This window comes from Bombina bombina, chromosome 5, assembly GCF_027579735.1.
Source record: "Bombina bombina isolate aBomBom1 chromosome 5, aBomBom1.pri, whole genome shotgun sequence".
Taxonomy (NCBI): Eukaryota; Metazoa; Chordata; class Amphibia; order Anura; family Bombinatoridae; genus Bombina; species Bombina bombina.
This window is the reverse complement of record NC_069503.1, coordinates 123,288,425-123,304,589: the sequence shown is the minus strand read 5'-3', so window position 1 is coordinate 123,304,589 and position 16,165 is coordinate 123,288,425. Positions and strand designations below refer to the sequence as shown.

At 39.1% G+C, this 16,165-nt stretch overlaps 1 protein-coding gene across 1 annotated transcript in view; it reads left to right on the top strand.

Moving 5' to 3' along the window:
- The window catches only part of LOC128660061 (gastrula zinc finger protein XlCGF52.1-like), a 60,153-nt gene extending 45,440 nt beyond the window's left edge, over nt 1-14,713 (top strand). Inside the window, exon 4 of the mRNA XM_053713659.1 lies at nt 8,934-14,713. Within this exon, the coding sequence (XP_053569634.1) occupies nt 8,934-9,949 (1,016 nt within the window). The 3' untranslated portion in view covers nt 9,950-14,713. The remainder of the gene's footprint in view (nt 1-8,933) is intronic.
- Nucleotides 14,714-16,165: the final 1,452 nt, after the last annotated feature.

The following is a 16,165-nucleotide window of genomic DNA, read 5'->3' as shown; positions in this document are numbered from 1 at the left end:
CTTCACAAAGGTTCTGGGTGCTCTTCTGGCGGTACTAAGACCGCGAGGAATTGCGGTAGCTCCGTACCTAGACGACATTCTGATACAAGCTTCAAGCTTTCAAACTGCCAAGTCTCATACAGAGTTAGTACTGGCATTTCTAAGGTCGCATGGATGGAAGGTGAACGAAAAGAAGAGTTCTCTCTTTCCACTCACAAGAGTTCCCTTCTTGGGAATAGATTCTGTAGAAATGAAGATTTACCTGACAGAAGACAGGTTAACAAAGCTTCAAAATGCATGCCGTGTCCTTCATTCCATTCAACACCCGTCAGTAGCTCAATGCATGGAGGTGATCGGCTTAATGGTAGCAGCAATGGACATAGTACCCTTTGCACGCCTACATCTCAGACCGCTGCAATTGTGCATGCTAAGTCAGTGGAATGGGGATTACTCAGACTTGTCCCCTACTCTGAATCTGGATCAAGAGACCAGAAATTCTCTTCTATGGTGGCTTTCTCGGCCACATCTGTCCAGGGTGATGCCTTTCAGCAGGCCGGACTGGACAATTGTAACAACAGACGCCAGCCTACTAGGCTAATTCTCTGAAGGCTCAGGGACAATGGAATCAGGAGGAGAGTCTCCTACCAATAAACATTCTGGAATTGAGAGCAGTTCTCAATGCCCTTCTGGCTTGGCCCCAGTTAACAACTCGGGGGTTCATCAGGTTTCAGTCGGACAACATCACGACTGTAGCTTACATCAACCATCAGGGAGGGACAAGAAGCTCCCTAGCAATGATGGAAGTATCAAAGATAATTCGCTGGGCAGAGTCTCACTCTTGCCACCTGTCAGCAATCCACATCCCGGGAGTGGAGAACTGGGAGGCGGATTTCTTAAGTCGTCAGACTTTTCATCCGGGGGAGTGGGAACTTCATCCAGAGGTCTTTGCCCAAATACTTCGACGTTGGGGCAAACCAGAGATAGATCTCATGGCGTCTCGACAGAACGCCAAGCTTCCTCGTTACGGGTCCAGATCCAGGGATCCGGGAGCGGTTCTGATAGATGCTTTGACAGCACCTTGGACCTTCGGGATGGCTTATGTGTTTCCACCCTTCCCGATGCTTCCTCGATTGATTGCCAGAATCAAACAGGAGAGAGCATCAGTGATTCTAATAGTACCTGCATGGCCACGCAGGACTTGGTATGCAGATCTAGTGGACATGTCATCCTGTCCACCTTGGTCGCTACCTCTGAAACAGGACCTTCTGATCCAGGGTCCCTTCAAACATCAAAATCTAATTTCTCTGAAGCTGACTGCTTGGAAATTGAACGCTTGATTTTATCAAAACGTGGTTTTTCTGAGTCAGTTATTGATACCTTAATACAGGCTAGGAAGCCTGTTACCAGAAAGATTTACCATAAGATATGGCGCAAATACTTATATTGGTGCGAATCCAAGAGTTACTCATGGAGTAAGGTTAGGATTCCGAGGATATTGTCTTTTCTACAAGAAGGTTTAGAAAAGGGTTTATCCGCTAGTTCCTTAAAGGGACAGATTTCAGCTCTGTCCATTCTTTTACACAAACGTCTGTCAGAAGTTCCGGACGTTCAAGCTTTTTGTCAGGCTTTAGCTAGGATCAAGCCTGTGTTTAAAACTGTTGCTCCACCATGGAGTTTGAACTTAGTTCTTAATGTTTTACAGGGGGTTCCGTTTGAACCCCTTCATTCCATTGATATCAAGTTGTTATCTTGGAAAGTTCTGTTTTTAATGGCGATTTCCTCGGCTCGAAGAGTCTCTAAGTTATCTGCCTTACATTGTGATTCTCCTTATCTGATTTTTCATTCAGACAAGGTAGTTCTGCGTACTAAACTGGGTTCCTACCTAAGGTGGTCACTAACAGGAATATCAATCAAGAGATTGTTGTTCCATCTTTGTGTCCTAATCCTTCTTCGAAAAAGGAACGTCTGCTACACAATCTAGATGTAGTCCGTGCCCTGAAATTTTATCTACAGGCAACTAAGGATTTTCGACAAACGTCTTCCCTGTTTGTCGTTTATTCTGGTCAGAGGAGAGGTCAAAAAGCTTCGGCTACCTCTCTCTCCTTTTGGCTTCGTAGCATAATACGGTTAGCCTATGAGACTGCTGGACAGCAGCCTCCTGAAAGAATTACAGCACATTCTACTAGAGCTGTGGCTTCCACTTGGGCCTTTAAGAATGAGGCTTCTGTTGAACAGATTTGCAAGGCTGCAACTTGGTCTTCTCTTCATACTTTTTCCAAATTTTACAAATTTGACACTTTTGCTTCTTCGGAGGCTGTTTTTGGGAGAAAGGTTCTTCAGGCAGTGGTTCCTTCCGTATAAAGAGCCTGCCTGTCCCTCCCGTCATCCGTGTACTTTAGCTTTGGTATTGGTATCCCATAAGTAATGGATGATCCGTGGACTGGATACACTTAACAAGAGAAAACATAATTTATGCTTACCTGATAAATGTATTTCTCTTGTAGTGTATCCAGTCCACGGCCCGCCCTGTCACTTTAAGGCAGGTAATTTTTCCATTAAACTACAGTCACCACTGCACCCTATGGTTTTCCTTTCTCTACATGTTTTCGGTCGAATGACTGGTAATGGCAGTTAGGGGAGGAGCTATATAGCAGCTCTGCTGGGTGAATCCTCTTGCACTTCCTGTTGGGGAGGAGTTAATATCCCATAAGTAATGGATGATCCGTGGACTGGATACACTACAAGAGAAATAAATTTATCAGGTAAGCATAAATTATGTTTTTCCCATATGGGATTTGTGAACCAGGAATTATATCTATCGGACAGTCAAAGGGCCTATGAGGTGGTAAACTGTCCGCTTCTTTAAGATCGAACACATCTACCAAATCAGAATATGCCAATGGTAAACCAGTCTCCAGGCTGGATATTGAACAATGTGGAAAACAAGTTTTAGTACAGTAATCTGAAGTTAAGAAAATGGAGTTATGAGACCAATCTATGTTTGGATTATGTGTATTCAACCATGAGTACCCTAGAATTATTTCATGCCTATCAATAGGAATTATATCATAGGTTAAATATTCGGTATGTCCATCTAGTGATGTTGTCAGTAAAGGAATGGTGTGATGGGTTATAGGCCCTTTTTGTATTAAAGAACCATCAATTAATTTGACAAAGACTGGTTGCTTTTTACACACAATAGGAATTTTTTTTCTATATACATAATCAGCATCTATATATATCCCAGATGCTCCGGAATCTATTAAGGCATCAGTCTGGGTATGTGTTTGATCCCATTGTAAAGAAATGGATAAAGTGAGTTGGTTTGGAGTAGCTGTTTTTGTATTACACACAAATATATTGGTCTTAATCTTACCCTTCTTTTGTTTAGCCAATAGTGGGCATGAGGATACTGTGTGCTCTTTGTGAGCACAGTAGAGGCAAAGATTCGCCAGTCTCCTCCTGGTCTTTTCCTCTGCAGATAGTGGTCCCTTGATAGTACCTATTTCCATGGGTGTGGATTGGTTTCTATCGTGACCTTGGGTAGTTTGAGTCATGCGTCTGGGGGTAGGATCATAGTAACCCTTTTCTGCCTTTCTTTCCCTCAGTCTGCGATCAAGTGTTGTACTGAGTTTAATTAATGATGCAAGTGTCTCAGGCATTTCCAGACGAGATAGCTCGTCCTTCAGAGCCTCTGAGAGTCCCAACCTAAATTGATTTTTCAGGCTGATCTCATTCCAAAGAGATTCAGAAGCCCACATCTGGAAGTCAGTGGTGTATTCTTCCACTGTTCTTTTCCCTTGTTTGAGGGCTCTTAATTTTGTTTCTGCATTTAGTTGACTGTTTGAGTCCTCATATAAACTAGCTAAAGCAGAAAAGAATTCTTGAAGTGAATCTAATATGGGGTCATTGTTCTCAAAAAATCTATTGGCCCAAGTCCGCGGTTCACCAATCAAATAAGAGATAGTTGTGCAGACTCTAATTCTATCTGTAGGATAGGTACGTGGCTTCATAGAAAATAAGAGAAAGCATGCATTTTTAAAGTCACGGAACTCTGACCTTTTCCCTGAGAAGGGTGTAGGTGTTTGTATGTGTGGCTCAGGAAGCTGTGGTTCCTTAGGGGTTAATGAATCCTTTATCAAGGTTCTGATAGCTGTGTTTTCAGCTTTGACTTCATTTAATGCATGAGCTAAGAAATCAAGCTTCTGGTACACATTATTAAATTCCTTTTTAATTTCATTAGGATCCATGGTTTGATAACCAGATACTAATGTTTATATGGCCTGAATATTATGTAACAAATATGTTATAATCGCTACAATATTTATTATAAGAAATAAGTTTTTGTTGCTCTTTTGTGAATGATACCCAAGAGTCACTGATTACTTTAAGTAACAACACAGTGAGCTAGTTTTGATGTTAAGTAATTTCAGATAAATGAGAGCAGAATTTATGCTTAAAGACTTTTCTCTCAGCGTGGGCTGACTCTGATATGAGTAGCTTAGCAAGGAGATGGTAGTTTGAATTGGTAATAAAAGCAGTAATAAGTCCTTACACAAATGATGAGGTATAATCTGTTTGAGTCTTTCTGTCTTCACACACACACACCCGTACAATTCATACACTCACAGAAGCTCACAGATATTGAGAGGAATCCGGCAATGAGCCATAATGAGGTAAAGATTAGGTAAACAGTCATTGAATGAGTTCCGGTATTTGTATTGGTAAAGTTGATTCAAGGTTTTGTATATACACAAGTGATGAGAAAAATAATATGCTTGAAGTGGTAAACACTATGATACCTGACCTCCTCGGCGTGTTCAGCGTTTACACAGCAGCGGGTATGTGCGTGACTGACTTCCGGTCCTGCAAACACTGTGTCCTTGCTGAGAGATTCTGCAGACAGCTGACTCCTGTCAGCGTAACGGTAATTTCAAATGAAAGTTTCTTGGGAAAAGGCTGTGAAGAGGTTTGCCCAATAATGCAAAAGAAAAAGTAACGATACTGCTAACAAAATAATAATTAGAACTGAGTAACAAAAACTTGTAGTAGAAAGTTTGAAACACTGCAGAAACAATCAGAGCAAATTAGAAACTCAGATGCACAGCAGTGTATGTCCTTCAATATTCAGGCAATGAGATACAGGAACAGGAAACCTTTTATAGGGTTAGAGGCCAAACAGGTGATATACCTTAAAGGTATATCACAGGCATAGGTCACGGCCATAATACCATCTTTGTGAGGAATGACTGTATAGAGACTTGAAACGTCAAGAGTCACAAGAAGATCGAGATCAGTGATGTTATCCAGCTGTGTGATCCGAGTGATGAAGTCGTTGGAGTCACGTATGTATGACTGCATTGCTTTCACCAAAGGTTGCAGATAAAAGTCTACAAATTGAGCTAGAGGTTGAAGTAACGATCCTCTAGCAGAGACTATCGGTCTCCCAGGTGGTAATTCAGCATTTTTGTGGATCTTTGGTAAAGTATAGAGGAGGGGAACCAATGGAAAATCTCGTCTCAGGAAATTATAATCCTGTTGTGTAATCAATTCCCTCTCTTTATACTCCAGAAGAAGTATGTCAATTTTCTTTTTTAGACGGGAGGTAGGGTCACTCCGCAGAGGTAAATTTGTCTTCTCATCAGTTAGCTGTCCCAAAATCTCAGTCTTGTAATATGCTGTATCCATAAGGACCACTGCCCCGCCCTTATCTGCAGGGCGATTCACAATGGAGGTGTCTTCCTTCAATGTTTTAAGGGCCAATCTCTCATCTTTGGTTAGATTGTCCCTCCATGTAGTATTGGGTCTATCTTTGATTTTCCGTGAAAGAAAGCCAGTTAGTGTACTGATAGTTGGGTTATTGGACATCGGATCAAAGGACCCCTTAGCTCTAAAATCACCCCCTTCATCAGGACCTGTATTGTAGAATTCTTTCAATCTTAGGTTTCTACCAAATCTCTGAATGTCAATATATACATCAAATTCGTTTAATCTTGAAGAGGGCACGAAGGATAAACCTTTATTAAGGAGACTCTCTTCAGCCGTGGATAATGTTCGTGAACTGATGTTAAATACTGTACTTCCTAGGGCCTCCGATGTTGAGGGCGGCGGGCTATGCCCCCCCTCCTCGTGTGTCGCCTCCGTCTCTGCCTAAAAAACGAATTGATGATGGGTGTTGATTGCTATAGTTACCTAGACTTGTTAGTAACTGATCTTTAACTAAGGTTGAACGTTCTATACTCTTTTGGTTTTATTGTTTGTTTTTATTATCAGCTGTTACGTTGTTTCATTTTCACACTGTGTCTAGATGGAGGTGCCTTTTTCATATCTTGGCCTATAAGTTTAGATCGCATTTTTGAGGTGTGATGACGTCTGCCCTGGTTGTCTTGTGTTCAGGGCATCCTTAAAGTGAAGGTAAACTTGAACCTATTAAACTTTTTCCCCTGCAAATACTATTAAAATAAATGGGAGTTTAAGTCATCAAAAATTTAGAATCGATATATTTCAAGCTTTCTTACCGTTTCTTGATCCGATTCTGAACAAATGTAAAACATCCCGTTTTTTTTTTTGTTTTTTTTCATAAGGCCGGTCACGTTTTTAGACTATCCAATGGAAACACTGTTACGTCACCGCCTTATTGTTCGATATGCGCATGCGTGGCCGTCACTTCCTTTACTTTCTTGACAACGCTCGTTCCAGTTTAGCGCATGTGCTTTTTTGTATTTATAAGGCGACGTCCTGTGTATCTGTTTGTTTCTGTCACGCAGGCGCAAATCGAATCTTCGGTGGATGCTGCGCATGCGCAAGTGAGCCGTCATTCGTGAACGCGCTTTTGAAGTACGTACAGAGCGGGTGGGACCACTCTGTACGTAATATAGTCAAAACTCCGGAAATGAAAGGAGGGAGGAGCGAAGAACGTCAGAGAGTGTAAATATAAAGTTAATAAACTAATAGAATATATATACTTTTTGGGGGAAAAAACTTAGCGATCAGGTTATATACTAGATGTATAATAGAATAGAGGATAGAAAGTCGCAAAACTTGACCTTCACTTTAACAACTGGGCTTGGTTACGCTTTGGTTGTCAAGTATGACGTCTCATTGTCATATGTAATACTGATGGTAATTGGCTGAGCGGTTTTTGCAAAGTTATAATTTGTTGCAGACATTTTGACAGTATTTTATTTATTATATTTCAAGTGTGGACATAATCACTCCCTGGAGAGTTTGCTTTTTGGGTCCTATATCACTATGTTTATTACATATCGTTTTTATTGCACATTCTTTGAGAAATCTGTCACACATTGTAATTGGCTACTGAAGGGGTGTGATACTTATTCAGCCTGGATTGGCTGATCTTGAGGGGAGTGTTGTTTGGTGGCCTATTTAAAGGCTGATTTTGCACATTGTTATTTGTCAGAGGAAGGGACTAACATTAAAGCTTGCCACAGATGTTGATTGATCAGTGAGTGCTTCTTTCATGAAATATATATATATATATATATATATATATATATATATATATATATATATACTGTATATCTTGAAAAAGACTAGGCAGAGAGAGATGTTTATTGTGATATAGACATATCTGATGACATAAGTATAAACATTTGCATGTCCTTGAGCATAGATAAAATGAATCCCTATACATTTCTACTAAACTTATTATTTTATTTAAATCACCCTCACATAAAACTATTACAAAGCTATATAAATCCTTTATTTCAGGATTACAGAAAATTATATTTCTCTTTGACTATTTCTCGAAGTCACTAGTTTTCAAACCTGTCCCCAGGCCCCCCCAACAGGCCAGGTTTTCAGGATTACCTTGGATCAGAGCAGGTAAAATAACAATGTTTTGATTATCAGCTGATTGTTTCATTTGTGCTCCAGTTCAAATATCCTCAAAATGTGGCCTCTTAGGGAGTCCTAAGGACAGGTTTAAAAGCCAGTGCTCTAAGCTGATGCAAAAAAAAATTATGTTAGCATAGAGTAAGTGAAGGAAAAACCCATTAATTCACACAGAATCATTTTAGTTCCATTCCTCTGGCATTTAGACAATTATCTTAGCAGACTGAAATATAGAATAGCGTAACTTTATTCTTACAGATTAACTACAAACTATGTTCTCTCAGTTACACTGCATGCTCATAAAATCTTAATCAATGGTTGAAATAAATTTAAAAAATAGTTTTAAAAAATGTAAATGTTTAAAAAAATCATTTGACAAACATGCCCAGTACAACCATCATGCCCATATACAAATGGCAATCAGATTGTTAAACACTGCTCTAGCCAACCCACAAACTCCATTAACTCATTTTGGTTTTCAATGCCGTTATTGGAAAATGGAGATTGAATGTTAACCCTTTGAGTGCTAATGACGGCTCTGTATCTCAGGCATCTAAGCAGCTACAGACCCCCAAGACCCACCATTGGAAAGGTAAGCGCCCAACCTTTCCAACAGTGTAAGTCTTGGGGGTCTGAAAAAAGTAAAAAAAAAAAAAAGTTAAAAAAAAATTGTTCAAAAAAAATAAAAAAACATTAAAAAATCTTAGCACCCAGGTGGGAAAGTGCTTAGCACTCAAAGGGTTAAGGAAGTTATCAACTTCAGCTGTGTTTGACTCAGTAAGATTGTGTCATTAGTTTGATAAAAATAATAATAATTTTTTGCAATATCAAATAAGAATTATAGAAAGTTTTGAATCGCCTGTATTTGTTTAATTGCTTTCCAAGGGTTATATACATAATAATATACAGGCATTATGTATTATTTGTACCTACTGTATCTCGTATAAGTAGTGAATTAAAAACTCTACAATAACCAAAAGAATAAGAAATAATTACTGCTTAGTGAAATATACATCAGATAAGATTTTTCACTTGAAAGACTAAATAGGGCAAAATAATTTGTGCTCAGTCATTATTATTATTATTTTTTTTTTGTCTAGAGGACGACCTGAATACTTCATCAACAGACTGGGACATGTCTGACAATACTGAGAGCCCAGCCCGTCCAAAAAAGAAAGGAATGGCTGATATTTCCAAACAGTTATCGCATGGTGATAGTGAACGTCCACAGCACAGATCACTAGCGGACTCTGAGAGTGACAGATCACAGAACTCTAAAGCAAATAAGAGCAGTCGTATGATTTTACCAGCAGGAGGGAAACCATCCTCATGTTACGGATGCGGAAAAATCTTTACAGAAGATACAGAGCTGCTCTGTCACCATGAGACTAACACTGGGGAGAATCTGTTTAAGTGCACAGATTGCTTTTTTCAGAAAAAGAACTCTGCGATGCAGGAAGAAAATCATACAAGGGAGAAATCACATCAATGTACAGAATGCGGAAAATGCTTTATGCAGAAGGAGAACCTCCAGTCGCACTACAGGATTCACACAGGGGTAAATCCTTTCACGTGTACACAGTGTGAAAGAAGCTTTCGTTATGAACACACATATAACAGACACAAACGGTTTCATGCACGTACAAAACCTTACACATGTGACGTATGTGAGAGAAACTTTATCAGAGAAGGAGAACTTCTGATTCACAACAGGGTTCATACAGGAGAGAAGCCGTACTCATGTACCGAGTGCGGGAAAAGTTTTTTACGCAAGACTTCCCTTTACACACACCAGAGAAGTCACACGAAGGAGAAACCTTATGAGTGCACAGAGTGTGGCAAATGTTTTACGCAGAAGCAAAACCTTCTGTCTCACCAGAAGATTCACACAGGGGTGAAAGCGTACCGATGTACTGTGTGCGGCAAAGGTTTTACGCTAAAGGGAAACCTCTTATCACACTACGTGACCCACACTGGGGAGAGGCCTTTCTCATGCACAGAGTGTGGGAGAAGCTTTTCACGCAAGAGCGCGCTCATCCGACACCAAAAGAGCCACTATGGTTGCAATGGTTTTACGGAACATACACCAGAAGAGCAGCAGATAGTTAACAACTAACATACCCTCAGAATGAAAGAACATTTGATAAATGAAAACATGTCAGCTGTAATCTCTCAAAATGTTTGGGACATCAACTCCTCTGAGTATTTGTACTTTATTTCATGTAACAATTATTGCTAATATGGTATATTATAATATGGTATACATCATGGCGCTCTCTAAATAATTTAAGCATTGCACAAATTTAACTGTTATACAAAATTTTTATCAATATTGCAATAAGTATTACAAAATGTTCAAAATCTTTTGTATCTTGCATTAAATGGCTAATGCATAGGAAGTCACGGACATAGTTAGCACGGTCCACCCATTCCTCCAAGAACCATGTTTAAAAATTGAGAAAAATGTACATACATGAGCCGTTATTACTAGTTGTCATTTGTTTATAGGAACAACTTTGCTTTCGTATATAAGGAGAGTCCACGGGTGTCCATAACATGTGGGATATACTTCCTGCCAGCAGGTGGAGGTCAAGAACCCTCACAAGTGCTTTCAATCCCTCCCAACTCTACTCCTCTCTCCAGTTAGTTCTTGGCCTCCAAGGTGAGAGGTTGAGTGAAGTGCTCTGCAATCAAGTTTTTATTATTTTCTTATTTATTTATTGGGAGCTCAGACCTGACTTGAGACCCTATCCCCCTCTTTCAGTTTCACTAAAAGAAGATTAGAATGAATGTGTGAAATGGGTAGAGGATTATTTCTCTTATGGCATAGTCATTACCCTTGTGGGTAAATCTCTAAGCCATAACTGTCCTTTGCCCTCGTGTGGACCCAGTCCATCAGCCTCCACTAAAGAGGTTACTGGTATATCTGTTCATATCCTCTACAGTAGTACAGTAAGCTGATATCCACAGATACCATATAGTTTGGGGGTTTCCAGCCCTTTCACTTGGTATTTTACCTGTGTGCTTAACACTTACAATTTTGACATTTGGCCTCCAAATTAAAGGACCAGTAAACACAGTAGATTTGCATAATTAACAAATGCATAAAAAGACAATGCAATAGCACTTATTCTGAACTTCAAATGAGTAGTAGATTTTTTTCAGACAAATCTGTTATGTCTATTTCCACTCCCCCTGTATCATGTGACAGCCATCAGCCAATCACAAATGTGCATATGAATATTCTGTGAATTCTTGCACATGCTCAGTAGGAGCTAATGACTTAAAAAGTGTAAATTATAAAAAGACTGCCCATTTTGTTAATGAAAATAAATTGGAAAGTTGTTGAAAATTGCTGCTTTATCTGAATCCGTTTAATTTAAAGGGATAGTAAACCCAATTTTTTCATGATTCAGATAGAGCATGCAATTTTAACCAACTTTCTAATTTACTCCTATTAATTTTTCTTAGTTCTCTTGCTATCTTTATTTGAAAATGCTGGAATCTAAGATAAGGAGCAGGCCCACTTTAGGTTCAGCACCTGGGTTGCACTTGCTGATTCGTTCTAAACTTACGTTCTTGCTTTCCAAATAAAGATAGCAAGAGAACAAAAAAAATTGATAATAGGAGTAAATTAGAAAGTTGCTTAAAATTGCATGCTCTATCAGAATAATGAAAGAAAAAAAATTGGGTTTACTATCCCTTTAAGGCTGCTGTCTGTGCATCGGTACAGCGGTTAGCCCCCACCCTTTCCTTGGCGCCCATTCTCCTAATTTCCTTTGCTCTGAAAATAGCAAAAATTTTCCCTGAGGCACCCTTCAGACTTTTTCTCATCTAATTGCCTAGATTTTAACTCTTCCTTGTCCAGAAGGCTGTTAGTACCCTCAAAAGAGCTGTTAAAGGACCACTAAACAAAAATTGTAAACTTCATTATTTTGAACCTTCATATCTGAGAATAATTTTGCAATGAAAAATGCAGCTTTATTTTGTCAAATGATTATATTGTTTTATGTTAATTTCACCTAAACATTTGGAAATCCTTATTTTCTTTGGTGTTCTAAATGATTTCCAAGAAAAACATTTAGAAGTCATCCTAGAATTCTTCTGTTTCTCCAAGATATCCTTTAAAAGGTTACATTTCTGCCTTGTCAGGTTTGTTTCATAAGAAGTTGGCTAAGTTGCCTGATGATCAAACTTTTTTTCATGCCTTGGTGAGAATTCTTCCTATTGATAGGCATATTTCTCCTCCTTGGAACCTTTAATCTGGTTCTGTTTTGCAAAGTCCTCCCTTTGAACCTATGCATAATTTGGACCTAGCATTGTTGCCTTTTTTATCTATCCATCTCTTCAGCTAAACAAGTTTCTAAACGCTTAGCTTTTTCTTATGATTCTCCCTTTTGGTTTTTCATGGGGGATAAAGTGGATCTCAGTACCAAATATGATTTTCTTCCTAAGGTTGTATCTTCTGAAAACATTAACCAGGAAATTTGTTGTTCCTTCTCTGTGTCCAAATCCTTCTAATTTTAAGAAACATCTTCTACACTATTTTGGATTTGGTAAGAGCCTTAAAATATTATCTTTAGGGTACTAAAGATTTTAGACAAACCTTTTATTTGTTTCAGGTAATAGGAAAGGTCAAAAGGCCACAGCAGTGACATTAGCTTCATGGCTCAAACAGACAATACGTAAAGCTTACTTGGTTGTGGGACAACTGCCTCCAAAACGAGTTAGTGCACATTCCACTAGATCTGTATCTATTACTTGGGCCTTCAAGAATGAGGCTTCTTTGGAACAGATTTGCAAAGCGACAACTTTGTCTTCTCTCCATACCTTTTTTCAAAATTTTACCTTTTTATGTTTTTGCTTCTTCAGAAGCTGCTTTTGGCAGGAGTGTTCGGCAAATAGGAACTACCCTTTATTTGTCCCACTTGTGCTTTACATGAACTCTCAGCTTTAGTATTGTATCCCACATGTTATGGACACCTATGGACTCTCCTCATCTACGAAAGAAAACGGAATATATACTTACCGATAAATGTATTTATTTTGGAGTGAGGAGAGTCCATGGAACCCGCCCTATTTTTTGTAGAATCGAAGGGCAACGTATTTGCAGTTCTTAACCCTGCTTTTGGTCTTTCATTTAACCTTTTTTTTTAAACCTCTGCTCGGCTATACGTTAGTTGTAGAAAAGTAGAGTTGGGAGGGATTGAAAGCTCTTGTGAGAGTTCTTGACCTCCACCTGCTGTCATGAAGTATATCCTACATGTTATGGATACCCATGGACTCTCCACTCTGAAAGAGAGAAATTTATCGGTAAGTATAAATTCTGTTTTTCATATAATGCCACACATTCGCTGACCCTTATCTTTGTCCTAGTCATCTATATGAATCTACGTCAGTATTGCTCGGCACAGCTTTGTTTTGTTTCTTTTAACTAAAAAGAACTCCTCTTGAACCTGGCCTACTGCTCCGGTAGTGAAGCTGCAGTGTGTAATTTTCTTGCTCCATTTAACTTGTAAATTGGAGAAGTAAGCCTTTCTCAAGTCTTTGTCTCTGACTTTTTCTTTATTCCATTATGTAAATCTTTTTTTTTCTGCACTGGGTACCCAAGTTATTAATACGTTGTGCAAAATTTATCATGATTACAGACAGGCATGTTTGTAAGTAGAGAACCTGTCTGCCTGCAATTGCCACTTGGGATGCTGCACTGTGTGGTGAAATGTAACATTGGACAAGAGCGCAATAGGTTGCACTAGAGCAGGGCATGTGATCCTGTACAAGTGAGTGTCGGGGGGGAGGCAAAAGAAGCGGATTCTGCTTCTTAATTTTTTGTGGCTCCAGACACGCTCATGCACCTGCACCATATAGTCTCAAAAGCTGCGACTGCAGCTTAGTACATTTACCCCATTGTATAGCAGGACTTGATGTACATCTTCAAAATCTAACTGTATCCACTCACATACTGTCAGTTATTTAACCTTGTGTTTGTATTGTGATTTAACCACTTAATGGTCTATTTAAATTCCCTGCTGCACGTGCTTCTGACAAACGCCCACAGCACTCATGAGATATTAAATTGTAAAAAAAACCTTCCATTTATGTTCCTAATAATCTAATTTACCTGCTAGAGTCTATTATATCATTTGAAATAGCTGATTTTGCCTTTAAGAACCACCACCTACACTAAAAATATGAATACTTTTGTATTATCTAAAGAAAAGCTATATAAACAAGAACCAGCAGCAGCCGAGGGACAGATACTAAAATGTTAATTTTCAGTAGCTTGAAGTATTACTGTTTGTAAGATGAGGCATGTGTGTATACAAAAATAGATGAGAAAATATCTTCTGTTTCAACAAGCTCAGCCCATTTAAGTGGTTGTGTATGAAATAACTGATATACAGTATTTGAAACTCTGAAGCTGATATAACAAGTAATTGGAAACATATTAAGGGGAACCCAATTGTACAGTACAGTATGTCTTTAATGCTCAAATGCACAAGGATCAGAATACTGTACTAACTTGGAGTGTTTGGCGGTGGCTTCACGACAAGCCCATCTGATCCCTTTGCCAGCTGGCATCACTTGTTGCATGATGAGAATAACCTTTTGGTTAGATAAGAAGTGAAACCATGTTAGTTTACTAGTCTGTGAGTAAGTGCCATGTTCTACATCAGTATCCTGCAATATCTTCTGGGAAACTTCCAGTGTCTGGTTTGCACAATGTAATGTAACCTGATTAGAGGTGTAGCATTAAGTAGCTTTGAGCTGTATGGTATCAGTCTGATTCTTGCTATTGTCTGGTGTGTGTAAAAAATCATGATAGTCTGTACAAAAATGCAAATATGTAAATAAACAATCAAAATTTAAAGAAAAAAAACCCAGCCTGTACTCACATTTTAATAAAATTTTTTAGTTATATTTATTTTTCTTTTCAATTTCATGTTAAGACCGTTACATTTAAAAAGTAGTGGAGTTACTAGGGGCTTCAGCGCAGAACCTGTGTTAAAGGGGTATGAAAGAATGCTCCTTTAGTTAAAAAAAAAACCAACTTATAAATTCTCAGCGTAGCCACTGCCCTTAGAGAGATAACGTTGTTAACTTAAAGGGACACTGAACCCAAATTTTTTCTTTCATGATTCAGATAGAGCATGTAATTTTAAGCAACGTTCTAATTTACCCCTATGTTGTCAATTTTTCTTTGTTCTATTGCTATCTTTATTTGAAAAAGAAGGCATCTTAAGGAGCCAGCTAATTTTTGGTTCAGTGCTCTAGACAGAACTCGTTTATTGGTGGGTGAATTTATCCACCAATCAGCAAGAACAACCCAGGTTGTTCACCAAAAATGGGTTGGCATCTAAACTTTCTTGCTTTTTGAATAAAGATACCAAGAGAATGAAGAAAAATTGATAATGGGAATAAATTAAAAAGTTGCTTAAAATTGCATACTTTATCTGAATCATGAGAGAAAAATTTGGGTTCAGTATCCCTTTAAGTTGCATTCTGCCTCTATTGAGCATGGGCAAAAACATAAATTATGCTTACCTGATTTCCTTTTCTTCTGATGGAAAGAGTCCACAACTGCATTCATTAGTTTTGGGAATTAAGAACCTGGCCACCAGGAGGAGGCAAAGACAACCCAGCCAAAGGCTTAAATACTCCTCCCACTCCCCTCATCCCCCAGTCATCTGCTGAGGAACAAGGAACAGTAGAAGAAATATCAGGGTGAAAGGTGCCAGAAGAATAACAAGGACACCCCACATAAAATGATGGGTGGGGAGCTGTGGACTCTTTCCATCAGAAGAAAAGGAAATGATCAGGTAAGCATAATTTATGTTTTTCTTCTTAAATGGAAAGAGTCCACAGCTGCATTCATTACTTTTGGGAAAAAAATCCTCAAGCTATAGAGGACACTGAAGGCCAAGACGAGAGGGTACAATAGGCGGCCCATACTGAGGGCACCAGGTCTGAACCTCTACCCCATAAAAAAATCCCGCTTCGTCTGAAGCCGAGAAAAATTTTCAAAAGAAAAGCCCCAGTGACACTTACTTGCAGCCAGTCCAGAGCCAATTCAGAGACCGCAAAACGGACTCTACTGAGTCAACAGTCCACCAAGAGACACCGTCGCCCAACAGACGATCCCCCGCCACTCACCCCTCACAAATGAAGGGTAAACCAAATAAAAACCACAAAGGGAACAAGGCCAGGAGGACCGAGGAAACCGAAAAATCCCTCAATGCAAAAAACAGCACCTCCCAAGAGTGGGCCGAGAATCAGAGACCTAAACGAAGCCAAACAGGGAAGGAGGCCATGCCTATACCAGGCGAAACCC